Source organism: Nothobranchius furzeri, chromosome 14 (assembly GCF_043380555.1).
Source record: "Nothobranchius furzeri strain GRZ-AD chromosome 14, NfurGRZ-RIMD1, whole genome shotgun sequence".
NCBI lineage: Eukaryota > Metazoa > Chordata > Actinopteri > Cyprinodontiformes > Nothobranchiidae > Nothobranchius > Nothobranchius furzeri.
This window is the reverse complement of record NC_091754.1, coordinates 23,845,731-23,873,607: the sequence shown is the minus strand read 5'-3', so window position 1 is coordinate 23,873,607 and position 27,877 is coordinate 23,845,731. Positions and strand designations below refer to the sequence as shown.

The following is a 27,877-nucleotide window of genomic DNA, read 5'->3' as shown; positions in this document are numbered from 1 at the left end:
ACACACTCAACTTGTTAATAACTAAAAGGATTGTTCAATACCTGCTCAAATAAACAAGGCAATTCTACAGACTCGTGGATTTGTAAGTAGCATTAATGAAGAATACAGGATCATATAGAACAGAAATATGTAGATTTACAAGCAAACTACCTGTGTACAGGCACTGACTTTGTATGCCTTAGTAAACAGCCATTTACAGTATCGATGCATAAAATGTAAATAGTAGGAACTTGAAGTAATCAATTGTAAATATCTTTTCACTTTATTTTATTATTATAGTTTGAAGAATGCCGTAACTGTGAAAACCAGTGCAGATTATTATACATGTGCAACACTGTTAAACCATTTTTCAGTAAGATAATTGTAATTTTTCCATGTGTTTATTGAAAAGGAAAAAGCTGACTAATCACAGAAATAATGATTAGTTGAGTAGAAACAAGTGCTCAACTAGAACATTTGGAATTTGTGTTACAGCATTTCATGTTTTCAACTTAAATATCAAATATTACAGAAAGTTAGCAAATCGGTAGCAAGTATGCAGGTGCTTCAGTATAGTGGCATAATCATCAACAGGCACGTTTGTTTTATAAGAGGTTAAAAGTAATTTGTTTTAACCAGCGTTTCAGGATCTTGAGGACATTTTCAGTCATGTCTTGGTGAAGCAGCAATGAAAAACGTGTTTCTTGATTATGTAAATAAAAACATTTAAGAGCATATTTTAGCCAAGAAAGCTCATTAGCAAATTCTAGTTTAAGGCTTCTATAGGAGAACAACAAGCAGACATGTTTCAAACTTTAATTAAAGTGCTCTGATCCTGGATCTGGGAAGGTTCTGGAGTGGCTGGTCTGAGGAGCTGGAGAGTGATGATGGAGAAGCAAGACAGAACATCTTCAGAAGCTCCTGTAAGACAAGTATAACAGTCGTTAAAAAAAACGAAAAAAACAAACAATAGTGTGGCCAGGTGGATAAACGAGGGCTCGGGCGGGATTAGATCCCCAGACTCCCGGGTGAGAGTCATACGCTCTAACCAGTCAGCCAAAGGAACATTCCCTTGACCAAGTAGCCAGGGCGCATGATCAATCGGGACGTTGCGACAGCACACACTGTCACAATAGTAAATACTGAAAGTGGATGAACTTAAGAAGAATGGAGTTTTGGACAGAAAGAGCACTGATGTTTCAGCTGGACTCACGAGCCACGAGGACAGACTGATACGGCAGCCACACTTTTAAGTAATCATCAGGTCTGACTGAAACAGCGTTTCTGCCTTTTACAGGTGGACAGAAAAAATAATAATGTTGACACATTGTTGATAATATTACTACATTTCAAGGCTTTTTCAATACAGTGAAATTAGTTGAAACAGAGCCGAGTTGTATTAGAAAACAGCAGTCCGCACAGCCCGACAGCCCGGCGAATCTGGGATGAATTAGTGCTGCCTCAACCTCCTCGTCTTTCATTGGGTCACTGGAGTTTAAATTAAGTGGATGAGAAACCCATGGGGAGGGCTCTGCATAAATGAGAGTAAAGTTGAATTTTAAACGCGTTAAAACTGTCACAAAGTGGCGTTAAAAGCGGCGTTTTATGTCACAGAACGGCGAAAAAAGCGGCGTTCAATGTCCGTACCAAACGCCGTATTTTACGCCACCCACACAGAGAACGCGTCTGGGATTAGGGTGACGTAAAAAACGGCGTTCAATGTCCGGAAAAAACGGCGTATTTTACGGGCGTTCTACGGGACCGTTCAGAACGGCGTAAATTACGGCGTTCTGGCAGAGTTTTCGCCGTATTTTACGACGTCTTGGCACATCAAACGGCGTTTTTTTCGCCATTTCTTAACTAGACGGGTTGGGAAAGTGGCGTATTGTGACGGTTTTGGCTTGCCATACATTCTGGCAGAGTTTTCGCCGTATTTTACGACGTCTTGGCACATCAAACTATGGCAAGCCAAAACCGTCACAATACGCCACTTTCCCAACCCGTCTAGTTAAGAAATGGCGAAAAAAACGCCGTTTGATGTGCCAAGACGTCGTAAAATACGGCGAAAACTCTGCCAGAACGCCGTAATTTACGCCGTTCTGAACGGTCCCGTAGAACGCCCGTAAAATACGCCGTTTTTTCCGGACATTGAACGCCGTTTTTTACGTCACCCTAATCCCAGACGCGTTCTCTGTGTGGGTGGCGTAAAATACGGCGTTTGGTACGGACATTGAACGCCGCTTTTTTCGCCGTTCTGTGACATAAAACGCCGCTTTTAACGCCACTTTGTGACAGTTTTAACGCGTTTAAAATTCAACTTTACTCTCATTTATGCAGAGCCCTCCCCATGGGTTTCTCATCCACTTAATTTAAACTCCAGTGACCCAATGAAAGACGAGGAGGTTGAGGCAGCACTAATTCATCCCAGATTCGCCGGGCTGTCGGGCTGTGCGGACTGCTGTTTTCTAATACAACTCGGCTCTGTTTCAACTAATTTCACTGTATTGAAAAAGCCTTGAAATGTAGTAATATTATCAACAATGTGTCAACATTATTATTTTTTCTGTCCACCTGTAAAAGGCAGAAACGCTGTTTCAGTCAGACCTGATGATTACTTAAAAGTGTGGCTGCCGTATCAGTCTGTCCTCGTGGCTCGTGAGTCCAGCTGAAACATCAGTGCTCTTTCTGTCCAAAACTCCATTCTTCTTAAGTTCATCCACTTTCAGTATTTACTATTGTGACAGTGTGTGCTGTCGCAACGTCCCGATTGATCATGCGCCCTGGCTACTTGGTCAAGGGAATGTTCCTTTGGCTGACTGGTTAGAGCGTATGACTCTCACCCGGGAGTCTGGGGATCTAATCCCGCCCGAGCCCTCGTTTATCCACCTGGCCACACTATTGTTTTTTTTTTTCGTTTTTTTTTAACGACTGTTATACTTGTCTTACAGGAGCTTCTGAAGATGTTCTGTCTTGCTTCTCCATCATCACTCTCCAGCTCCTCAGACCAGCCACTCCAGAACCTTCCCAGATCCAGGATCAGAGCACTTTAATTAAAGTTTGAAAAATGTCTGCTTGTTGTTCTCCTATAGAAGCCTTAAACTAGAATTTGCTAATGAGCTTTCTTGGCTAAAATATGCTCTTAAATGTTTTTATTTACATAATCAAGAAACACGTTTTTCATTGCTGCTTCACCAAGACATGACTGAAAATGTCCTCATGATCCTGAAACGCTGGTTAAAACAAATTACTTTTAACCTCTTATAAAACAAACGTGCCTGTTGATGATTATGCCACTATACTGAAGCACCTGCATACTTGCTACCGATTTGCTAACTTTCTGTAATATTTGATATTTAAGTTGAAAACATGAAATGCTGTAACACAAATTCCAAATGTTCTAGTTGAGCACTTGTTTCTACTCAACTAATCATTATTTCTGTGATTAGTCAGCTTTTTCCTTTTCAATAAACACATGGAAAAATTACAATTATCTTACTGAAAAATGGTTTAACAGTGTTGCACATGTATAATAATCTGCACTGGTTTTCACAGTTACGGCATTCTTCAAACTATAATAATAAAATAAAGTGAAAAGATATTTACAATTGATTACTTCAAGTTCCTACTATTTACATTTTATGCATCGATACTGTAAATGGCTGTTTACTAAGGCATACAAAGTCAGTGCCTGTACACAGGTAGTTTGCTTGTAAATCTACATATTTCTGTTCTATATGATCCTGTATTCTTCATTAATGCTACTTACAAATCCACGAGTCTGTAGAATTGCCTTGTTTATTTGAGCAGGTATTGAACAATCCTTTTAGTTATTAACAAGTTGAGTGTGTGCTTAAGAGGAGTTTAAAAGTGTTAGCCTTAGAAAGTAGATGAGCCTCTCCCACAAACCACATTTTTTTAAATTTAGGACTTTACGGAGTGTGCTGAAAGACAAAATGAGGCTGATCATCTCCATTTTTACAGGAGGCAACCCCCTGCTTACTAGGCAAGAACCCGTATGAGAACATTCCACTGACTTTGTATGCCTTAGTAAACAGCCATTTACAGTATCGATGCATAAAATGTAAATAGTAGGAAGTAATCAATTGTAAATATCGTTTCACTTTATTTTATTATTATAGTTTGAAGAATGCCGTAACTGTGAAAACCAGTGCAGATTATTATACATGTGCAACACTGTTAAACCATTTTTCAGTAAGATAATTGTAATTTTTCCATGTGTTTATTGAAAAGGAAAAAGCTGACTAATCACAGAAATAATGATTAGTTGAGTAGAAACAAGTGCTCAACTAGAACATTTGGAATTTGTGTTACAGCATTTCATGTTTTCAACTTAAATATCAAATATTACAGAAAGTTAGCAAATCGGTAGCAAGTATGCAGGTGCTTCAGTATAGTGGCATAATCATCAACAGGCACGTTTGTTTTATAAGAGGTTAAAAGTAATTTGTTTTAACCAGCGTTTCAGGATCATGAGGACATTTTCAGTCATGTCTTGGTGAAGCAGCAATGAAAAACGTGTTTCTTGATTATGTAAATAAAAACATTTAAGAGCATATTTTAGCCAAGAAAGCTCATTAGCAAATTCTAGTTTAAGGCTTCTATAGGAGAACAACAAGCAGACATGTTTCAAACTTTAATTAAAGTGCTCTGATCCTGGATCTGGGAAGGTTCTGGAGTGGCTGGTCTGAGGAGCTGGAGAGTGATGATGGAGAAGCAAGACAGAACATCTTCAGAAGCTCCTGTAAGACAAGTATAACAGTCGTTAAAAAAAAACGAAAAAAAAAAAACAATAGTGTGGCCAGGTGGATAAGCAAGGGCTCGGGCGGGATTAGATCCCCAGACTCCCGGGTGAGAGTCATACGCTCTAACCAGTCAGCCAAAGGAACATTCCCTTGACCAAGTAGCCAGGGCGCATGATCAATCGGGACGTTGCGACAGCACACACTGTCACAATAGTAAATACTGAAAGTGGATTAACTTAAGAAGAATGGAGTTTTGGACAGAAAGAGCACTGATGTTTCAGCTGGACTCACGAGCCACGAGGACAGACTGATACGGCAGCCACACTTTTAAGTAATCATCAGGTCTGACTGAAACAGCGTTTCTGCCTTTTACAGGTGGACAGAAAAAATAATAATGTTGACACATTGTTGATAATATTACTACATTTCAAGGCTTTTTCAATACAGTGAAATTAGTTGAAACAGAGCCGAGTTGTATTAGAAAACAGCAGTCCGCACAGCCCGACAGCCCGGCGAATCTGGGATGAATTAGTGCTGCCTCAACCTCCTCGTCTTTCATTGGGTCACTGGAGTTTAAATTAAGTGGATGAGAAACCCATGGGGAGGGCTCTGCATAAATGAGAGTAAAGTTGAATTTTAAACGCGTTAAAACTGTCACAAAGTGGCGTTAAAAGCGGCGTTTTATGTCACAGAACGGCGAAAAAAGCGGCGTTCAATGTCCGTACCAAACGCCGTATTTTACGCCACCCACACAGAGAACGCGTCTGGGATTAGGGTGACGTAAAAAACGGCGTTCAATGTCCGGAAAAAACGGCGTATTTTACGGGCGTTCTACGGGACCGTTCAGAACGGCGTAAATTACGGCGTTCTGGCAGAGTTTTCGCCGTATTTTACGACGTCTTGGCACATCAAACGGCGTTTTTTTCGCCATTTCTTAACTAGACGGGTTGGGAAAGTGGCGTATTGTGACGGTTTTGGCTTGCCATATAAAACAGCGTTTTTTTCGCCATTTCTTAACTAGACGGGTTGGGAAAGTGGCGTATTGTGACGGTTTTGGCTTGCCATATACGGCTGGCTTGACCGCGGCTCACAAATGACGGCTCACTTGACCGCGGTCCGTTACCGCGTACCGCTGCGTCCTCTGCCCGCAAAGCTGTGTCCATAAATGACGTAATATATGCAGATACTGGATCTTTCTTCGGGTTTCCCGCAATTTGAATTTTTAAGGAACACATCTTGATTCTGGGTTTAAAAATGCATTGTAATTACCGCGTTACTGACAATTATACCGAGTAAATATTACCATTTTCTTTCCCTGTAATGCCTTACATTACCACATTACAGCAAAAAGCAATGCATTACAGTAATTAATTACTTTTGTACCGCATTACTCCCAACACTGGTGGCGGGTGGTTACTACATCTACTGAAACCATCTATTGAACCCAAACTACAAACCAACACGTTGTAAATGTAAAGAGTAATGCTTAAGCATGTAATACATACAATATTTGACCAGACAGAATAAATAAACCTGTAGCTCAGAATGAACATGTTTATCCATCACATTTGCATCTTATGAAATATTAATACATTCGTCATTTAAAGAGCAAGTCATCCACAAAAACACCTTTTCTCTGACAAATCATATAAATTATTGTCTAATATTGCTGTAGACATGTGATGTCAATAATTTGGTACTTAAGTGCATCTTAGTTCAAATTTGAAATTTCTACCTAAAACTGTCAGTGTTGCGACCTCTTCAGGTAGAAGCTTTAAACTGCATTTGAATTTATATCTGCCATTTCTATTGGCTAAGAGGTACACTATCATGTTAGCTATTACATCATGATATCACAATGTTGTTGTTAGCGTGTGTGTGTGTGTTTAATCGTGGCTCTGCCCTTTCGGTCTGCCAGGCAACAGAATTTGTTGCATTTTTCAAACAGGAAGTGGGAGTAGAGTAAGACTCTTGGGGGGGGGGCTTGCTCTTTAAATTGAAGTGGGTTAGACAGAAATAGACTGCATGTCATTTTTCTGTGTATCACCCTCAGATGACCTCTGTGGTAAATCAACACTTTGTAAATAAACTGAACTAACCGAATGATCGATGTTCTGCTCCACATCTCCGCCCTTGTGTTTTAATAGAGAAATCAAAACATTTATGTTTTCATTTTCATCCTAAAGTTTGCTTAGCTGTTGTGATAAGCAGTAGGTTAGCTCATTTGTGTTTGTTTCCTTTGCTTTTAGGAGATTCAAATGTTTCCCAGCTGCCACACTTGACTTGACTTGTCAGTTAACTGCTTGGTTTTAAAATAACTCAGTCAGTTTTGAGAATCAGGTTTAGTGTTTCAGCAATTCAGAAAACCTGTAATGGCCACATTTACAAAACAAAAACCATCAATCACAAGTGTTTAGTATAAAAAGGATAAAATCATGTAAGATGTTAGATTCTCAACAATAGAAAAACGTTTTGTGATCATCTAGTACATCAGTTTTTAAAAGTACCAAGAGATAGAGCTTAAATAACCTAAAAAGAAACATTTCAAAAATGTTAAAGTTGGCATGAAGGGCTCAAATATATAAACTAACAGTACAAAATACGCTTTTCCCCTCATTTTTGGATCACTTTAATTTGAAAAAAAAAAAATACAGGGAAATGTTTTATTTTAGGGTTTCAGGGTTTGAATCAAACACAACTATAATTCATATTTTTTCCTTGTTTTCAAAATCACATGGGTTGCAGTTTTGTTATAATGACCGTGTTACAGTTTAGCACATGGTTTAAAATGTAAAACAACTTTATTTGGAGCAACTGCCCCACTAGCACATTTCAGAAAATAGAAAAGGTGACAAAGACCAAAATAGACGTGCAGTTGCCACTGACCTGTCAGTAGAATATAAACAATACCCGACACACACCTGGATTGTTTTCTCTGCTGTTAAATATTAGAAAAAGTGATAAATCAGTTACAAGTGACAGATAATTAATAAAAATGGTGACTTACAACTAAATAGCAGCTGTTGGAAACTTCTCGAGGTAAATCCGTCTGTTTCAGATTCACAGACATGCAGATTCTGAGTTGTACTCCTGTTCTACGTTGTCTTGTAAGCTAAAATCCCGACCACTATTCTTGGTCCTTGAATGCATCACATTAGCTGACCCTTCATATCTCTGAGGTTAAGCCTTTTCCTTCCACATCCCTGAAACGCTCGATTAAGGAGCAACCACTGCTCCTCGTAGTCATCCTTTGCCATTTCCCTTTCTCACTTGCAGCTTTATTTTTAGCTTTTAAACAACTGGTCTCCTAAAAATGGGCCCACTCTGGGTGGGTTGGGAAAGAGGAGCAGCACTATGTATGGTATCCACTGTCAGAACCTCACTGGCCCAACAGCTTTTCTCTTTTCCCTTTGTGTCCCACAGAGAAGAGACATGAAGGAATAATCACAGAAGGAAAAGGGAACTTTTCTGGAGAAGTTTTTGGATCTCTTTTGGGGATGCTTCAAAGCAATCACTGATTGACTTCTTTGTACTTCTGAAATCCTCCAGCAGGATTTTCCTTCTGACCTCTGCTCACCAAGTCTTACTCTGAACCATGCTGTCTTTGTGGTTTTTCCTGGTCCTTTGCACGAGCTTTGTGAATGTAGTGCCGGCCGAGAAGGGCTTGGAGTTCCCACAGTACGACGGGAAGGACCGTGTCCTCAACATCAATGACAAGAACTACAAGAGAGCCGTGAAGAAGTACAGCATGCTCTGCCTGTTCTACCACGAGCCGGTGCCGGACAGCAAGGAGCTGCAGAAACAACACCAGATGACTGAGCTGGTGCTCGAGGTGAAGTTGCAGGATGAAGAAACGTGTTAGGGAAGCGATGAAAACTCAAGTTTTATTGCATGAATGCAGTTTCATTTCAAACTGTAAAAGTGATAAAATGCCATGCGTTTGGATCCAACCACATCAACAACATCACATCCAACCACTCACATCACACTAGTATTTTCTGAAATTCCTCCATGAATAAAAATAGTCTTTTAAAGCAGTTTTTTGGGACGATCTCTTTCTGATAGTTAAGGCGATCAAAACTTCACATAGTTTTTGCTTTAATCTCACTTTAACATGTAAAATTTGATTTATGGAAGTGTTATGAATCACAAGGAAAATATATCAGCTTCTTTGTGCTTATACATGTTTCATCTCCACAGCAGAAGGGGTCCAACAGCACTAGATCTCATTCGTACGATACAGAACAAATGCCAGAACAATTATATACAGTATATTGTTACTGTGGCTATATTTAGAACAACTCAAGCTGGGTGATTATGTAAACGTATCTCTGCGCCCTCAAGCACCTCTGTCACATTGCCCACTATGGTGCTGCTCTCAATCTTCTGTTCTCCAACTGCCTCCTTAGATGTCTAAACTCTAACTATAAAATCATATCAAGTCTGAACATATTTCTCTTGTATCTTGTCACCTGTGATCCTTTATCTTGCAGTTTTAACTTTGATAATTTGTCTTTCTCGGCTCCAGCTTGTAGCTCAGGTGATGGAAGAGAAAGACATCGGGTTTGGAATGGTAGATTCAAAGAAAGATGCCAAGTTTGCAAAGAAACTAGGTGAGTGTGTGTGAACGCCTGCATATTTTATTTAGGTTTTAACAGGATGGATGGCAACTTTGGTTGCAATGAACAGCTAACATCCTACCTAGAGGAGATACAGCTCTTAAAAAATGCTCAGTTTGGTGAAAATAATGAAAATTTTGTCTAGAAAGTATTAAAACATCACAAAAGGTTTGCAGTTCAAGTGAACACTGTCACTATTAAAGCTGTGGCCCGTAGTGTGATGTCATCTAAAACCCCTCCTAATATTGTGTTAGCCACAACGCTAACACTAACAAAGGGCTGCTGGGGCAAATGTTTTCGATATGCTCCTGCTCAGACTGCTAAATTATCCTCTCAGCTTTCATGGGGCTTAGAAGGAGCTGCTAATAACTTGTTTTAATCATATACTTCAATCAGGGAAACACCTAAACCAGCAGGAATGGCACTCACCATGCTGGCACATCCCTACTAACGTCACAACAGGCTAAAACAATTGTCTGATGTAGCATAAGGTAGAATGCTAATCACTTAGCTCCAATGCACAAAAGATGAACCTTTTTTTGTTCCCCTCCCTCATCTTCCACAGTTAGCTTGAAGTATACAGACTGACATAAATCCAGTGAAGGTTCAGTTAACATTCAAGCTAAGTAGGTGTGCTAAGCTGACTGTGCACCAGTGCATGCTGGGAACTGGGGGGCATTCTCATTGACTGACAACTCCTTCGTGTGGACATGCAACTCTATTGGTCCACCTCTGGGCTCATGTAAAGGGAGGGAATTAAGGGAAATAAGAAGAAGAAGAAGAAGAAGAAGAAGAAGAAGAAGAAGAAGAAGAAGAAGAAGAAGAAGAAGAAGAAAATATCATTTCTATAGCGCCTCTCAAGATAAAAATCACGAGGTGCTTCACAAAAACAAAAAATGTAAAAATATAAAAAAGAATTGCAACGTTCCTGAGATGGAAGAAGGAAGAGTGAACAAGAGAACTGACATGAGAATCCAGGGTGAGAGCTGGGTCAAAGGTCATGCCAAGATTCCTGACAGAAGGTTTGGTGTGAGAAGCAAGCTGACCAAGAGAGTCTCTGACTTTGGGAACCAGCTTGTCTGGGGGACAGATGAGGATCTCAGTCTCATCTTCATTCAGCTGAAGAAAGCTCCCAGCCACCCAGGTTTCGATAGTCTAAGCAGGTGTGTAACAGCTGCAGCTTAGACATCTCATGGAGTTTAAAGGAGATGTACAGTTGGATGTCATCTGCATAAAGATGGTAGGAGATTCCTTTGAAGGAGCTCAGGATGTGCTGAAGAGGAAGCAGATAGAGGAGGAAGAGCAGAGGCCCCAGCACAGAACTTTGTGGGATACCATGGGTAAGAGAGGTGGTAGAGGACCTAAACTTGGAGACGGCCACAGAAAAGGAGCGCTCAGAGAGATAAGAGGAGAACCAATCCAGAGCAGATCCTGATAGGCCTACCCAGTCTCTCAGCCTCTCCAGTAGCAGGTGATGGTCAACAGTGTCAAAGGCTGCAGTCAGGTCCAGCAGGACCAGAACAGAACAGTCCCCTGCATCACTGTGAGTCAGGAGGTCATTAGAGACCCTAAGAAGAGCTGTTTCAGTAGAATGAGCTCTATGAAAACCTGACTGGAAGCTATCATAGATGTTATGTTCATCAAGAGCAGCTGTGAGTTGTTTAGCCACAACCTTTTCCAACATCTTGTAGATGAACGGAAGTTTAGAGATGGGTCTGAAGCTGCTATGGAGAGAGGGGTCAAGACTCGGTTTTTTAAGAAGCGGGTGGATTACAGCAGTCTTAAAGTAAGCAGGGACCTGACCAGAAACCAGAGAAGCATTAATTATAGATAGCAAGCTGGGACCGATGGACTGAAAAGCACTTTTAAACAAAGATGAAGGTAAGATGTCGAGGGGGCGTGCAGAGGTCTTCATAGAGTTAACTAGTTTGGTTAACTCAGGCAAAGAAACAGGAGCAAAGCTATCTAGGATGATGGGCCTGGTTGGAGTTGGGAGAGGCAGCGATAAGGCTGAAGGAGAGATGCTAGATCTAAGCTTATTGACTTTGTCCACAAAGAAAAACAGAAAGTTCTCACAGTCTGCAACAGAGTGGATGGAGGCTGTAGGAGAGGCAGGAGAGACAATGCTGCTGATGGTGTTAAACAGCACCTTGGGGTTCCCTTTGCTCTGGGACACCAGGTTGGAGAAATAGGAAACCCTAGCGTCTCTGACTGCAGAGTTAAAGGATGTCAGAAGATCCTTTAGGTGCAGCAGATGGACGTGGAGATGGGTTTTCTTCCACAAACGCTGAGGAACTGATCTGGTTCTGACAAGATGTTGTCCAGAATGGAGAGGCAGTGCTCGTTAAACTGAGAAGTTAAGGAATCTGGGTCGTTATCAGAAGAACAGGCTGGATTATGTGTATTCATAAATTATGAATGAATATTTAAAAAAAATTAAAACTACGTACCCTAGCTTTAATTTATTTGTCAGAAGTATGATGATGTTCCTTCTAAATGGGTGAACTATTGCTTTATGAATCAGAGCAGTTTACCCAAATAATCTCATAACACAGTATTTTCCTTCTTGCAGGCCTGGAGGAGGAGGGAAGTGTGTATGTTTTCAAGGCTGACCGGGTGATTGAATTTGATGGCTTGCTATCTGCCAACACTCTGGTGGAGTTCCTGTTGGATGTAAGTCGATGTGTTCCAGCTGTTAGCTGTAATCAACACCAGTCTTGTCAGAGGTAAAAGGTCACACCATCACCATCCAATCGTCTCTCTCTCTCTCTCTCCCTCTCTCTCTCTCTCTCTCTCTCTCTCTCTCTCTCTCTCTCTCTCTCTCTCTCTCTCTCTCTCTCTCTCTCTCTCTCTCTCTCTCTCTACAGCTGTTGGAGGACCCAGTAGAGATTATAGAGAATGCCCTGGAGCTGAAAGCCTTTGACAGAATGGAAGAAGACATTCGGGTCGTTGGTTACTTTAAGAGCGAAGACTCAGAGCGTAAGTTTAGTTCGTCTGATTGTTTGCTGGATGCCTCTGCTGTGGACGTCCTGTGTCCTTCATCTCCATGGATTTACAGATCCAATTTTACCACTGCTGCTAGCACAGCTGCCCTCTAACATGCTTTGAAGAAGCTGGCTTGCACCGAGCAGCAGATCCATCCCATCTGACCATCTGTAGGGAGCACAAAGGTCAAAGTTGAGCTTTTTCCACTCCCTGACAAGCTAACGAGAGGACAAAATAATCCATGACCAAGAAATGTTTTGTGCATCATAAAATCAATTTCTTCTCCATGTATATATATATTTTTTTAGATTTTGAAGCGTTTCATGAAGCTGCAGAGCACTTTCAGCCCTACATCAAATTTTTTGCCACTTTTGAGAAATCTGTAAGTGACCAACAAGAGCACGATGCTGCAGAGATATAATTGGTCCTGAACGACGCATCTCTGCTGCTTCAGGTGGCCAAAGAGCTGACTCTGAAGCTGAATGAGGTCGATTTCTATGAGCCCTTCATGGATGAGCCGGTAACCATGCCAGGAAAGCCTCACTCTGAGGAGGAGCTAGTGGAATTCATCACCAAACACAGACGGTGAACAACTTCTGTCCTTTTTCATTTTTTTCAATCACAAGAATTGAGATCACCATAAACATCTGAACTTTTGTTTTCTCTCTGACAACAGGCCGACCCTGAGAAAGCTGCGTGCCGAGGATATGTTTGAGACCTGGGTCAGTGAAGAACATTCAGATCTGACTGCTGTTTTTCCAGCAGGCTTTGATATTTTTTTGTTTCAGGAGGACGACATTGAGGGCATCCACATTGTGGCCTTTGCAGAAGAGGAGGACCCTGGTAAGAATGAGTGAACAATTGGTTTAAAGGGGATTTGTAATAATTTGCAGTCACTCCTCTGTTTCAAATGCACATGAAGCTACAAAGAAATTAATGTAAGTGATTTTAAAAGAGGTTCATGTCTTCCAGATGGCTATGAGTTTTTAGAGATCCTGAAGGAAGTTGCTAGGGACAACACTCACCTTCCTGACCTCAGCATCATCTGGATCGATCCCGATGACTTCCCTCTGGTGAGCTGTACTCAGCAAAGTTAAAAACAAAGTGATTAGAGATGTTTTGGTCCAGATCTGATGCTGTATTCATTGTTGTTGACCCATTTTTAGCTGATTCCCTACTGGGAGAAGACCTTCAAGGTGGATCTGTTCAGGCCACAGATTGGAGTCATCAATGTCACAGATGTAAGACTTGAGCAACCTATTGAAGATAAAGACATTTTGTTACAAATCTGATCTGTGTGTGTCTGTGGTGTGTGTGTGTATACAGGCGGACAGCGTGTGGATGGAAATTGCAGATGAGGAAGATTTGCCCACGGCCCGGGAGCTAGAGGACTGGATCGAGGATGTCCTCTCTGGCAAAGTAAACACTGAAGATGATGATGATGATGACGATGATGATGACGATGGTGATGATGACGACATTGATGATGAAGACGATGACGACGACGACGATGATGATGATGATGATGATGATGATGAATAAGAGTGTAAACAACAATTCAGTACCTTTACTGTTAAGTACAAAAATGTCTCAATAATTAAAATTCATTGATACATGAACTAAATATCTTAGGTGTGTTCTTGCTGTGTCTTTGTAAATCCATGCTTTCGTTCTTTTTTAAACACAGAAACAGTTTTGTTTACCTGTTTGTAGCTACCTACAGGTAAACAAAACTGTTTCTGTGTTTAAAAAAGAACGAAAGCATGGATGAACTAAATATGTTCCTGCTGATAATCTAAAACAATTTTGAAATCTTAAGATCCATTACAGTCTTATTTGACTCTGTAAATAAACCTTTCATGTAATTTGGGATTTTAAATTAAAATAAAATCTGTAATCTTGGAACTGTTCACAATGAAGGACTTACTTATTCATCCAATGATGCAATCCCAGTCATAGCATCAAAAACAGCTCCATCAATGCATAATTTGTTTTTAATTTTTTGTGTTTCAATAACTTTGTACACCAATTTATAACAATTAATTTCATATTTTCAAAACAAAATATCACATTTGGTAATGGAGATTAAGACAAATAGGAAAAAGTAACCAACCTATTTGCTCATTGCAGATCCAGATGTTGCTGGATATGTCAGCTTTTTCTGATAAGCCATTTTTTTGTCATGCAACTGAACATCAACAGATAAATGCATGAATGAAACAGATTAAGTTTGGAATTTTTCCATAACAAGTGCTGATTTAACTCTGCTGTGGATACTTATGGGAGTAAAACATACAATAAGATCTTAGAATTGTGATGTGTTACTGGGTTATGTGCTTCAACAGCAGGAATCTCAGTAAAAAAGCTAAATATTTCTGTCTCTCTGCTCACAGGGCAAGAAAATTAAAAACCCAAGATGATCAAAAAGATACATTTTGTCTTCAAATTATTTTTCAGTGTTTGAATTTAAGGTTTTAAAAATTGTTCTAAACAATAAATTCCATCTTCTGTGAAGTTTTACACCAGCCTTGATCTAAAGTCTCTGTCATTTTGGTTCATTCATCCAAAAAATATTATTAAAATAGTAAATACTGAAAGGATTACATGTACATACACACAAAAAAAATTACTTAAGTCAATGCAAATGTTTATTTTTATTTTATTTTGCAAACTTTGTCTCAGTTGTTTGATGTATTTTGTGGTATAAAAAGATAATAACCAACATCTCCATCATACACCACACAGACACACACACACACACGCACGCACGCACACACACACACACACACACACACACACACTTGTAAGTACATGCTGAGCAGACCCTATATATAAAGTATAACTAAGGCATGTGTGCAGTTAGAAAGGTATTTACAACCAACAACACTACTAAACAGAACTGCCAAAATATACAAGACAACAATTCTCATAAATACAAAGAGTAAACAAACAAACCCACAAAGATCAATGGTGGCTTGATAAACAGACATCTGGAGGACAGTTCCGGTTGTGACCGATAGGTGGCAGCAGAGGTTCACACAAAAACTGACAGCAGGAATATTGACATGAAGAAATCCTAATTTAATTATTAATTTTCAACACTTGCTTAAACATTTGCCAGCATGAGAGTACACATTATGAATTTTTCAGTGGGAATTGTAAAAGTATGTCATGACATTTTTTTTAAATGTGCCAGAAAAGGTTGTTTCATTTAGGGACGTGCATTAGGATTAGTGATGAAATTCTGTTAGAGACAAGATAAAAAAATCTTAGATTGGATGAAAAAAGTCTTTCAAATAATAATATAATTTGGTATAAAAGACATTTGGGTTAAAGTGTATTTACACATAAATACTGTACACACATATGCAATACAGGACGATTATAAATAAAAAAAATGCTACATTTAAAATTTCTCTAGAGAAAAGGGTATGCTTCATATCAGTTCAGCAAGCAAAAGCACTTGGAAGTGCAGTTTAGCATTTTAAAAGTACATAATTGTCCTAATTTTTCTACAACAGGCACAAAAAGACTTATGCAACCAAAGGAGGGTCATCAGTTCTGCATAGAGGAATGTGCCTTGTAATTGTTCACACACACACACACACACACACACACACACACACACACACACACACACACACACACACACACACACACACACACACACACACACACACACACACACACACACACACACACACACACACACACACACACACACACACACAAAGAGGTTCAAGCATCTTTCCCTTTGTTTCCCACTACTGATCATCTTTAAAGTTTCCCGTCACAAAGACAAGATACCATTTATGAGACAGCTAATTACAAAAAACAGTACAAAAGTTTTTAATAAAAAATTTCTGTCAGAAAACTTTTAACAGTCCGGTACGTCCTGAAGAGCAGAACCTGGTCAGCTGTGACTAAACAGAGGTTTCTGACTGGAGCAGTAGTATAAACTTATGTGACTTGGGGTCGATGTACTCCTCAGTCAGACTGATGTAGGGGATGCTCTTGACTGTGATGGCTAAGCTGAAATCAAGACACTTCAGCAGGAACTCTGAGCCGTCTTTAATGCCACTGGTGACAGAAGCCTCGCTGATCAAAGTCCACTGGTCAGCCATCCAGCGCTCAGGGCCGTACTGGAGGGTTGGACCCGGAGCCAGATAGGCCTCCAGGAAAGCCTGCACACAGAACAAAATATTATTAAAAGGTGTCTGCGCTTTTGGGATTTCAGATCTCAACATTAAATTATTATGTTTCACATCATGTTACATTAAAGGGGTCCTAGAGTTTAAAGTGATACTTCACTGAAAAACCATTTTTAAATGATTATTTCTGATTATAGTCGGCCAATCTGAGAGGTTAAGGCAAGCTGAACATGAAAATAGTTAGCATTAGCTTCTGATAGAAAATGGAAGGTGAAACTTTAGGATTTGAAAAGCCTGACAGATCTATGAGACCATCTTGGTTCGAGACAGGGAAGGCTGTCATTTTAGCTTCCAGGAAACAGCAGAGAAAGTCTTGGCTAGCAGAAGCTAACCACTAGCGTTAGCAACACCATAACATGGCAGAACTCCTACAGGTTTGTTTTTTGGGGAGATAAAACATCAACTAGTTTATCCGTTTAATTATAGATCCACTAGAATAAATACAATAAAGTTTATCTTTCACCAAATACAATATTTACTAAGACATCACAATATAACTATAGACACATTACGTGTGTGTGTGTGTGTGTGTGTGTGTGTGTGTGTGTGTGTGTGTGTGTCTTTGTCTGCCTGCTCTGTCTTCTCGATCCCCAGTGAGTTGTGGAGGATGGCTGCTTATACTGAGCCAGGATTCTCTGGAGGTTTCTTCCTGTTAAAAGGGAGTTTTCCTCTCCACTGTCGCTGCATGCTTGCTTAGTATGAGGATTGCTGTATAGTCACTGACACTAGTCAGTGACTTGATGCAATTTGCTGGGTTCCTTATATAGGAAACATTATTTCTGATTGGCTTAATGAACTGTGAATTGGAATGTTTATTATGTGAAGTGCCTTGAGACGACTCTTGTCGTGATTTGGCGCTATATAAATAAACTTGAATGGAATTGAATTGAACGTTTCAAAGCAAACAGACTCAGTGGTAGAGTTACATTGCTGTTAGCCAATCTGAAGTGAGATATCCAAATATCTGTAAATAAGACTACAAATCCTGCCGTGTTCAGCTGAACTCTGACCTGGCTCACTTCTAGCTCCTGAAACAGGCACACCAGAGCACCCCCCAGTAGGACTTACAAGGCCTGCTTTCCTATGTAAATTAGTATTATTTTAAAGGCCACAGAAAACTGTCTGTTCTGAGAAAAGCTAGTTTAACATGTCATTAGCGTAGACACAATGCCTTATATCTGCATGTCCCAACCCATGTCAATGTCAGCAATATATAAAGGTTAGTCGCGGTAATGCTAACTGCAGCACATGCTAACACTAGCCTGCCCTTCTGCTAAATCTAGCCTGAGTTACTGCTAACACCCTTGTTAAAGGAGAGGAAGAATGGTGGAGCACCACTCACACCCCGTCTCTTGTTCCAGGGAATGGGAATTTCCAGACTTTGAATTAATGCCAGATAGATTCAAATCTTGAGATCCGGTCCATGTCTTCTTCCTAATTTGTCTGCAAACTCTCTACCACCGGCCAGCTAGCCACTATGGACGGTTGTATTTGGCCATTAATCAGGGCTCCTGGGCCATTCTGAGCCCCAACAAGGTTTCACATGCTTTATAGAGGCTCAAAGAGCAGGTTCCATTTGTAAATGCACTTCTTTCTAGGACATTCTTAATGAACACCAACCCATAGCAGATGCTACACTGACCTTTGGGCTCATGTTATTGACGAGACAAAAGGCCAGGTGCTTCTGGATGCTTTCCATGCTGTGGCAGTGCTGCCTCTTGGTGGTGCGGAGGTACTTCTGCAAGGCGCGAGCCATAGAAGGAAAAATGGCCAGCGCTGCTTCCCGGATGTCCATGATGTCGGAGGGTGTGGCATTCTCGTCTTCTTTCTTCATGCGTCGGACATGTGTGAAGGCCTCCTCCACAGCCACCACCAGCCTGACACACAGCAGCAGTCAGTTCTCACTCAGCATTAATTATATCCTCCCTCATGTATGTCTGCAAGCACAGGTGATTTCACCCACCTTGCTCTGCGTTTGCGGACTCTTCTCTCATAGTCGGCCTCTTCGTAGTACAGCTCGTTGTGTGCATTGTCTTTGCGTTTGGTGGCAGGTGTGACCGTGGCCCGCGACTGGTTCCCATCACTAGCCTGGGCGGCTGCTGTGCTCCCTGGGGCTGCACCAGAGGAAAGGAACAAAGGTAAACTGATTATATCAATTTATGTTGAAGGAAAGCAGCGACTAACTCCGCAGCCACCCAACAGTGATGAAGGAGTGTAGAAGGACTCGCTGAAGAGCTCTGATGTTCCTCCTTTTGTTTTACAAACAATAGAGGACTGTTTATTGTTACATATCTCAGGCATTCAGGCACAGGGCATTTTATTTATAGCAAAAGAAATTAGGTAATGTTTCTTTAAGGAACACAGCAGAAACCGTCATACCTGGGTGTGGCAGGATTTTACACATCAAAGGCAATGGTTCATGTTTGAATTTAGGTTTGCGTAAACCGCCGTGAAACTAAAGAGAACGTCTGCAGCTGAATATTAAAGCTCCCTGGGCTTTCAGAAGGGGGATTTGATGCATGTGCATGAGGATCGGTACCGTTATAAAGACTTAACGCTGCAGGTCAGGTGAGGACATTAATCACTAATAATCTGATTGGCATAAGTGCGTGTTTATGCATGTGAACATGCTGAGGAGAAGCTGATTCTGAATGCAATTGCCCTAAATGGGCGTGGCAACAACTAAGCAAGAACTGTAAATGTTTTCTACTGAAAGGAATGAGCAAACATCAGCCTCTTTACCTCCTGGCCTACATACTCCTGCTATAATAAGAGCAGTGCCCGTGGATGAATGAATGGGGAAGAAAGAGGAGTGTGTGTGGGGGTTGTCAAGGAAGAAAAAATATATAAAGAAAACCCTGAACTGAACAGAAGGAGCTAGAGACAGGCCGAGCAGGAGGAAGCAGAGATGTGGGAGAATGTGAGAAATGAGCGTTACTCTGATGAATTATTTAAGACTTGGAATTCTGCGGGCCCCTTGAGGCCTTTCGGTTGCACAATGATAGGGAAAGAGATGGGCTGCATGGGAAATGTGAGGACACCACATCCCTTACTACAGCCTTGCAATGGATCCAGAAATCCACAGTTTTCTGCAGCAGGAGGAGGATTAATGGATGAGCAATGGGAGATCTTTCTGACCGCAGAAAAGAGTAGTGGGATACAGGCTACACACGGATGCTGAGAGGCAACATATAAACGGGATTATGGCACTGTGGCATGATGCAACATGCATTTTGGATTATTAGGAGAGCTAAACTGGGACATAATTTTTGTTTCTAAGAATCAATCCAGCGTTTTAACATCAGATAATTATTTATAGAGATGTTTGATCACAGCGTTTTTATTTATTTACTTTTTTACTGATAGCCGATGAAATAGTCTAACTCTTAATTTCAGATACAAACATTAATTGAAACCAATGCGGGGTCCCCCTCGTAAGAAGAGAAAAACGAAATAATTCAATCAGCTAACATCACATATCTCTTATTTTTCACAATTAAACTTTAATCATTATCTATAAAAATATGACAACTGCTTCAATTTTGGGAAGGTCCGTTGTGCTAGACAAGCAAAAATATCTTAAAAACTAAACCCTGCATCTGACATTGTTTGACATTTCGAGTGAGAGGGGAAGTAGCTGAACAGTTTGATGTATAATAATTGGGAGATCATGGGTTCAAATCTACATTCAGGTCATAACAGAGACTTCAAAAATCAGACCCGGTGTCTCCCTGCTTGACCCTCAGCATTAAGGGGTTAGATTGGGGGTTAAATCACCAAATGGTTCCCAAACGCGGCCACTGCTGCTCCTCACGGGGATGGGTCAAATGCAGAGAACAAATTTGCATATAATATGGGCATGGTATGAAAAATTTCTTTCAGTAAAAAAGTAAAAATCGACACTGATAATCTCCATTATTACATTTTAATGCCAACATCAGCCGATAATATCGAACATCCTCAGTATTATATGATTTAGTTACATCTGCTATGGTCAAACCTTGAATATTTATTGCCTGTTGTTCGTGTTAGAGAGAACTCAAGACTACAAGTACACCAAACTTAGGCTAGAAATCTATGAAATCGACTGTCCTGAAGCCATTTTGTGCTTGATGAAGTTATTAGATGTGACGACCATCTGGATTTGGAATGACTGCAGAATTTAATCAGTTATAGATGTACATCCTGTGATTGTTTTTTGACAGTTTCATTAAAACCCATCTAGACATGCAAAAATACACATCTGCCTTAGGCGGCAGACTACAAAGAGGGCCATAAACACACACACACACACCCACACCCAAATACACACACAAAACAATTACATGGCATTGCGGGAAATTACAAGAGTCTGAGGTGACTGACCATCTACGTTGTAGACCTTTAACCCAGCCAGGTGTTTGGCAGCTCGGTGCTTGGAGGCAGAGAGAAGGGCTGGGTTGTGAAGAGGAAAGTCTCTGTAGTAATACTCCAAAATGGACAATGCGGCTCTTTGAATGCTGATGGACACGAGAGAGAGAGAGAGAAAAGATTAGTTTACAATTACAGCTGATTTATAAGGGATAAGAGTTAATAATGTTCTCGAATCCCCCAACAGTACGGCTTTGATTCCGTTATGTTGCTTTTTGTAAAGGGATGATTTCTCTTATCACTTCCTTGTACAGCTGTCTGACCGTGACCTCAACTCGACAGATTAAATGCCAGGACATTTGTTTTTACCACTTTTCCCCAAAGACCGAACAGAAAACTGATATTAACCTTTCGCATTTAAAGGACATTAATCTTACATAAACACAGATCTAGTAGATGTGTAGTATTATTGCAAAAACGGAACAAAGCGAGACATTCATTAAACGAAAGCTAAGCCTGGCATTTTCTCATCCCTCCCCCAAACTCTTGGAAAATCTTCAGCTTGGAGGAGGCTCTGGGGTAACTCGATTACAGCCTCTGCCAATCTTCCCTGTGGACATGAGCCTCCAATTACACACATACTTCAGCAGGAAGAGTGTGGCAAACCGCCAGCGACTCCCAAAAAAGGTCAAATTCACATGTGACATTGTGGGAAGGAATTTTTGCATTTCCGCAGGCACACCTGAGCTGCCCCATGTTGTAGTGGCGCATCTCTCCGTCTGTGGAGCGAATGACGCACACGCTGTAGCAGGGCCGGAGGTGGCGGAGCTCCAACAGAACCACCGCCAGGTAGTGAACGAACAGCTGGGAGTCCACCAGGGACACGGCAAACTGGACGATACCATGGTAGTCCTCATCCTGTTAGACCACACCAAAGGAGATGGGGAAATAAATGTTTTCCAGCAGCATCAAACTACTTACAAGAAAACCCACCTGCGCATCAAGGATCCGGACCCCATAGAAGAGCCAGTAAGACATGGTGAGCAGGAGTGTGAGTGTGGTGAGGAAGGCACGATACACACACACCCTTGGCAAGCAGGCCTGGCCTGGTCTCAGGAACAAGGCCCAAATAGCAACCAGGAGCATGAGGATCTTAAAAGAGATAGAGAGGAAGAGGCCCTCGCAGGCTGCTCCACAGGTCTGGAGTCTATCAGACCACATTACTACTGGAAGGAGCAGGAAGACCAGGGGCGTTGCCAGAACCAGTAGCCCCACACACGAGCCAACAACCACAGGGAGATAGCGGCGGAAGCTCTGAGTACGATCCTGTATCTCCTTCCCCAGGCCGACAACCTCCTCCTGGGAAACACTGAGTTCTGACGTCCCTGTCACGGCGGTGGTGGTTTCTCCCCAGTTATCATCCTGAAAGGAAAAAAGGATTTCAGGACTTTTGGCCAAAGCCTACATTTGGAAGTTTAGTTTTAACTTCCATTTGTTGTTCATATGTTAACATTTTGTCAAAAATGTACACAAAAATATGTCTAAAACACACAAAAATCTTCATATTAAACAAAAAATTGCTAAAATGAGATCAGTACTAAGACTGAATAATTTATGGCTTCTATAAGTGTGGGGTGATAAAATATGTATCACAATGCAGGGGAAATTATACGATGTATTGTGATATTAAAAATTCTCTAAATAATGACTTTTATCACACAATTGCTGTTTTGTTTGCACAAGACATATAGAGCATATTCTTGCAAAGCATTGTTGGTAGCCTGTGACATCACTGTGACTTGATCAATGCAGTTTAAAATTTAGTGTACATTAGCTCTAAGCTTAAACCTTCTAAACGCTGAATATTTGAATGTTTTTTAAGAGGTTATTGGATTTATTATTTCAGACTGATGTAGAACAACCTTTAATCTAATCTATGCAAAACTGTACAGCAACATCAGATAAATGGGGATAAACCAAACCCTTTACCTCACTTACACCCTTCTTACTCATGAACATGTTGTGTTTTATGTGCATTGCACAAAGCACATTCTATTTAGAGACTTTAGAAATAATTTAGGGGGTTGTATCATTATGCCAAACCTTAAAAATCCAGTCCAAGTATTGCAGGATGACAGAATAAGTTGAGCTGTTCAAGAAAAGTTAAGCCTGAGTCACAACAACAAAAGCTGCAGCTTCTTATGCCCATCATTTCAAATTACAGCCTCTTCCCTATTATTGGAGTTTATTTTAAGCATTAATAAACCCCAACAAAGAGACATGAGCAGAATGCATTTGCAGGAAGTCAGGAAGAAGAAGGGAATTTGTTTTATTGTTTGACTGTCATTAATTCAGACAGCTAATTAGTCATTCATTGTCCTCGTGCTGTGTGCCAAAAAACCAATCACAGCAGCCACAGCTGCAGAGAGATGGATGAAGGAAGGAAAAATGACACATGGAACAGATACGCCTTCACACACACACACACACACACACACACACACACACACACACACACACACACACACACACACACACACACACACACACACACACACACACACACACACACACACACACACACACACACACACACACACACATCCTAAAGGACATCAAAGATCGCCCTGACTGCTGGGATACCAGACAAGAGACGCTCATATTAGCGCTCACCCGTCTGGAGCTCGAGTACCGTATTCCGGCTCATTCCTGGTCATTAAGGGGTTAAAATAAACCAGTTCAGAGAGCAATGCTGGTAGTAGCTGGAAGATAACATTTGAAGTCAGCATTGCAGGAAAATGAGCCCAGATTCTATCCTCCGCCGCCGTTAACAGCCAATTAACTCAGCCTCGTTGGAGGAGGGGATGCCAACGGGAGCCAGAAGATGAATGAGCATGAAAAAAAGGAGGGAAGAAAAGTCGGAGAGGGGGAAGGAGGTGGTCAAAGTGCAATACAGATGCAGTAAAAGAGACAGGGAAGGTCAGAGAGGTGTGGAGATCAGAGGGATTTAATCCTGTCTGATAATTCAACTAGAGGTCGACCTGCAACATTGGTTCCCTTTAATGTGCAAACGTATTACTATTCATTAAACCAATCACCACAGATAAAAATCTAGAAAATAATTACAGTGTGAAGGATTTTAAGACAAGTGTCTCTGTCTTGATCCACACAGAAAAGTGGATCATTGACTCAGGTAATACATTACTGTCGAATAATGTTAAGGCCCAGTGCTGCTCCAATTCAAACTGATATTTACATTAAATTCTGCAGAAGAGGGAACATGAAAGAATTAATGAAGCAGAGAATAATGCACCATTTTTTTTTCAGAGGGTGAATATGGATTAAAATCTGGATGATTCCATCATCAAAAAGTCTTACAACTCCTTTTTGATTGTGTAATCTGGTTTTATATTACATTTCAAGATAACGTTTCAGTGTGTCTATTCAGAGAAAAGGTTAAAAAAGGCCATTCCAATGCCTGGTCTAGATCTCGCTCTTCTTTACTCATAAATATAGAGAATATTCAGCCGTCAATCAGTTCTTATGACTTAATTTATGTGATTTATTAACCATGCAGAAAGGCCTGAGAGAATAAACTAGGTTTCCAACATTTACTATTTTTATAAGTAAATTAAGTTTATTTATGTAGCACCCATCACTAGAACATAACAAAGTGCTATACAAAGATTTTGCATTCATTATCCTTCCTTATCTAACATATGAGGTAGAAATATGGGGAAATAATTACAGAGCAAACTTTGACCCCACATTATTACTGCATCATGAATCACAATAACCATATGCACTCTCTAACCGTATCTTTAAGAATATTAAAGTTCTGTGATATCGTTGATCTGTATACTGTGGTCGTTGTGTATCAGGTACATCATGCTGATCTTCCAGCCTATATCCAACAGACGTTTGAATATAGAAAAGGTGGGTACAGTTTACGAGGAACTGGAATGTTTAAAATAAAAATATTAGGAGTAATAAAAAAGATGTGTCTCTTAGAGAAGTGACATAGAATAGCCTCGAAGACTGTTTGGAAAAGTTGTGCTTGTTGAAAACATTCAAAAAGGTTTTCAAATGTAATACTCTAAGTACCAAGTACAGGAAAGTTCAGTGTTTATTTTACTTTGCTTAGCTGTTGGCAAAGACGTTGCCTGTCTGATAGGAGTCTTAAGACAATGAAAATATCTGGTAAATGTAACAGGTAGACGTTATACTTTAGCCTCTATCCTTTTTAGCCTAACACTACGTGTAAGTGTATCGGCTTGTCTTGTTTTGTTGTATTTTTAAACGAGGAAGAATAAACTGTGTGTATGACTAGTTTCTATTTTCGTAGTTTTTATTTTAATTTCCCCTCTTCCATTGTGTGTGATCTATGAAATGTTCTGGCCAAATACAAAAAAAAAAAAAGACCAAGTGAGCAAACACAGTCAAAACTAAAGTTGACCCAAAACAGGGCCTTGGGGTACCCCACAAAACGTTTGGTAGAATCTGGCATGATTAGGCATGTGAGACACTGAAGCTTCTGTAAGAACGGTACGATCTGAGTCAGTCCAAACTGTTCCAGAACATATTCACTGCTCAAAAGAGGCCTAAAAGTATTAAAAGACAAAAATAAATTTTTATTTTAAAAAACAATAATCTGAGTCGACATCCTGCTGGAGGAAAAAATTCAAGAAATGCAAGTGAAGGCTGCACAAAATCACTCCAAGGGCTGCAAACGGCCCCCGGGCAGCACTTTGGACATGCTTGGTTAAGACGTAGTTAAGGTGTCTGCTCAAACCAGAGAAGTGAAACACAGAAACCAGTAACATATGCTTTGGTGTTGCTTGAGTTAACACTGTCAGGAAACTGAAGCTGCTCCCTTCTGGCACAAACTCACTCACAAAGCAGCAGCGATAGTTTCAGTGACAGACTCTCTGTGACTCACTCTCTCTCTCTCTCTCTCTCTCTCTCTCTCTCTCTCTCTCTCTCTCTCTCTCTCTCTCTCTCTCTCTCTCTCTCTCTCTCTCTCTCTCTCTCTCTCTCTCTCTCTCTCTCTCTCTCTCTCTCTCTCTCTCTCTCTCTCTCTCTCTCTCTCTCTCTGCTTTAAGAGTGTATCTTTACGTCCTACATGTAAACACAGAGGATTATTCATATCAGTTTCCCCAAAAGGGTATTTGGCTGGAAACTACAGCTAATCCCAGTCTCTGAGCAGATATCTCTGCACTGGAGACCAGTTAGTGTTACAGCAGCTCTGCCAGCTCCAAACACAGGCCAGAGTGGACTGGGTATGGTGGAGCCGCGGTGCCATTTGGTCACATTTTTTTGTGGCGAGCAAACGAAGCACAATGGCAGATTACCTTACACTGCCGACAAAGAACGCAAGACGCAAGCGACAATCACACGCCAGAGGGGAATTTACGGAATGTTTCTTTCCCGCCAGAAAAACGACCAAACAGAGATGGCAAAATAGGTCAGACATCTTGGCATACGTGGATATCTTTATTTTCCACACATGACAAAGAAGGATCTGAACAGTTTTGTCACCTAATGAATATTGATCCTGAAAAAACCGCATAAAGATAAACCTTCAAGGTATTCCTGGGCTGATCCATCATTCCCCTCTTTCTTCTATAGTCAGGAATTCTAGGAAACATCTGTAAACTGACATGTAAGAACAACACGCTGACATTGTAGTGCAGCGGGAATGTGTCTGGCAGTGTCACAAGGATAATAAAGCCAAAAGGAAGTGGCTTTTAGGAGCAGGGGCTGGCTGTTTCCAGGTTTTGTGCTTCGCTAAAACCAGTAAAGTCCCACACAGGAATGGAATGAGCACCAAAAACGATCCTGGGAAACAAACATGAAGCAATTTCTTTTAAAAACAAATAACATGTTTTGCTTGAAATGTTTCAGAAAATAGGTTCAGTCAACTGACTTCAGATGTGACAGCATTGACTCTAAACCAATCAAGGCATACAAGAGCGACGCTAATCCCTCCACCTATTTGATCTTGTGTCACTATTGTTGTTGTATATGAGGCAGCTGTGAGGGAGCGTGAGTTTTATAAAATTGGGATGCAAAGTTCATACAAGGATTAGCGGATTTATCCCAAACTAATGTGATTACTGCTGAGACAATTTCAGAGTGAACAGAAATGTCCCGCATGCCTTCATATAACCAAGCTATGTTGGTTTAAAGCTATGCCGGTTTTCAGCCAGGAGGAATAATACCTGGGCCTCTTCTCCGTGATCCGCTGCTGGGGACGGGTCTCCGGGCAGCGGCTCGTCGTTGTGAACCGGGGAGTCCTGGGACGGCAAGTCGGGCGGGTTGATGACCACAGATCTCTCGGAGCGACTGCTGTCTTTGCTGCTGCTGACTTTGTGTCTTTCGCGACTTCGATCGCTGGAAAACAAGATGGAGAGTGCTATCATAAACATGTGAGAATAAAGAGAATGAAAAATTCAGATGTGATTTTTTTTTACAAATAAATGTGTCTCAAAAAATGGTGGGAAACAGACAGTCAAAGGCCTTGGGATTGATCAGGATGAGGATAAAATGAATCCATTCTTTCTAAAGGCAACTGAGTCAATCGCTGAAAAGGTCAGAACCACTCAGCTGTGACGACCCTAATCCACAATCTCTGCCCAACTCAATCTCCTGAGCTCGAGCTATCTCTGTTTCTGTCTCTCACCTTATTCATCAACCCATAACACACATGTAACAAGGTCTGAGGCGGGAGACAGGGTGGATACACAGGGAACGCACCCATGTCGGTTTGATCTCCCAGAGCGGCTGGAGTGGTAGGAGTAGCCGGAGTGGGTCGACTCGGTGTCCATTCCAACGGGCGCTCTGATCTGGTGATTTGGGCAGGAGGATGAGGAGGGGCCGGTCGCGTGGCAGAGAGAGGGAGCTGGCAGCACGGCTCAGGAGGAGGAGCAGGTTGCTATGGAGACAGGCCTCAGGAATCCACGATGACTGA

At 41.0% G+C, this 27,877-nt stretch overlaps 2 protein-coding genes across 2 annotated transcripts; one reads left to right on the top strand and one right to left on the bottom strand.

Moving 5' to 3' along the window:
* The first annotated feature begins 8,122 nt into the window (after positions 1-8,122).
* casq2 (calsequestrin 2) lies at positions 8,123-14,256 on the top strand. The gene is made up of 11 exons (XM_015966329.3): positions 8,123-8,574; positions 9,271-9,355; positions 11,934-12,034; positions 12,229-12,340; positions 12,655-12,728; positions 12,801-12,931; positions 13,023-13,068; positions 13,135-13,189; positions 13,319-13,419; positions 13,513-13,587; positions 13,673-14,256. Exons 1-11 carry the CDS (start codon positions 8,338-8,340, stop codon positions 13,886-13,888), a joined length of 1,233 nt encoding a protein of 410 aa, XP_015821815.1. The 5' UTR covers positions 8,123-8,337; the 3' UTR covers positions 13,889-14,256.
* Positions 14,257-16,113: 1,857 nt separating this feature from the next.
* On the bottom strand, positions 16,114-27,877 carry LOC107389917 (vang-like protein 1). Its single transcript, XM_054746856.2, has 8 exons — positions 27,664-27,877; positions 27,129-27,300; positions 21,901-22,329; positions 21,650-21,825; positions 20,923-21,056; positions 18,521-18,671; positions 18,200-18,434; positions 16,114-16,530 (listed from the first exon to the last, which is right to left on the bottom strand). The coding sequence occupies exons 1-8, from the start codon at positions 27,732-27,734 to the stop codon at positions 16,270-16,272; spliced, it is 1,629 nt and encodes a 542-aa protein (XP_054602831.1). The 5' UTR covers positions 27,735-27,877; the 3' UTR covers positions 16,114-16,269.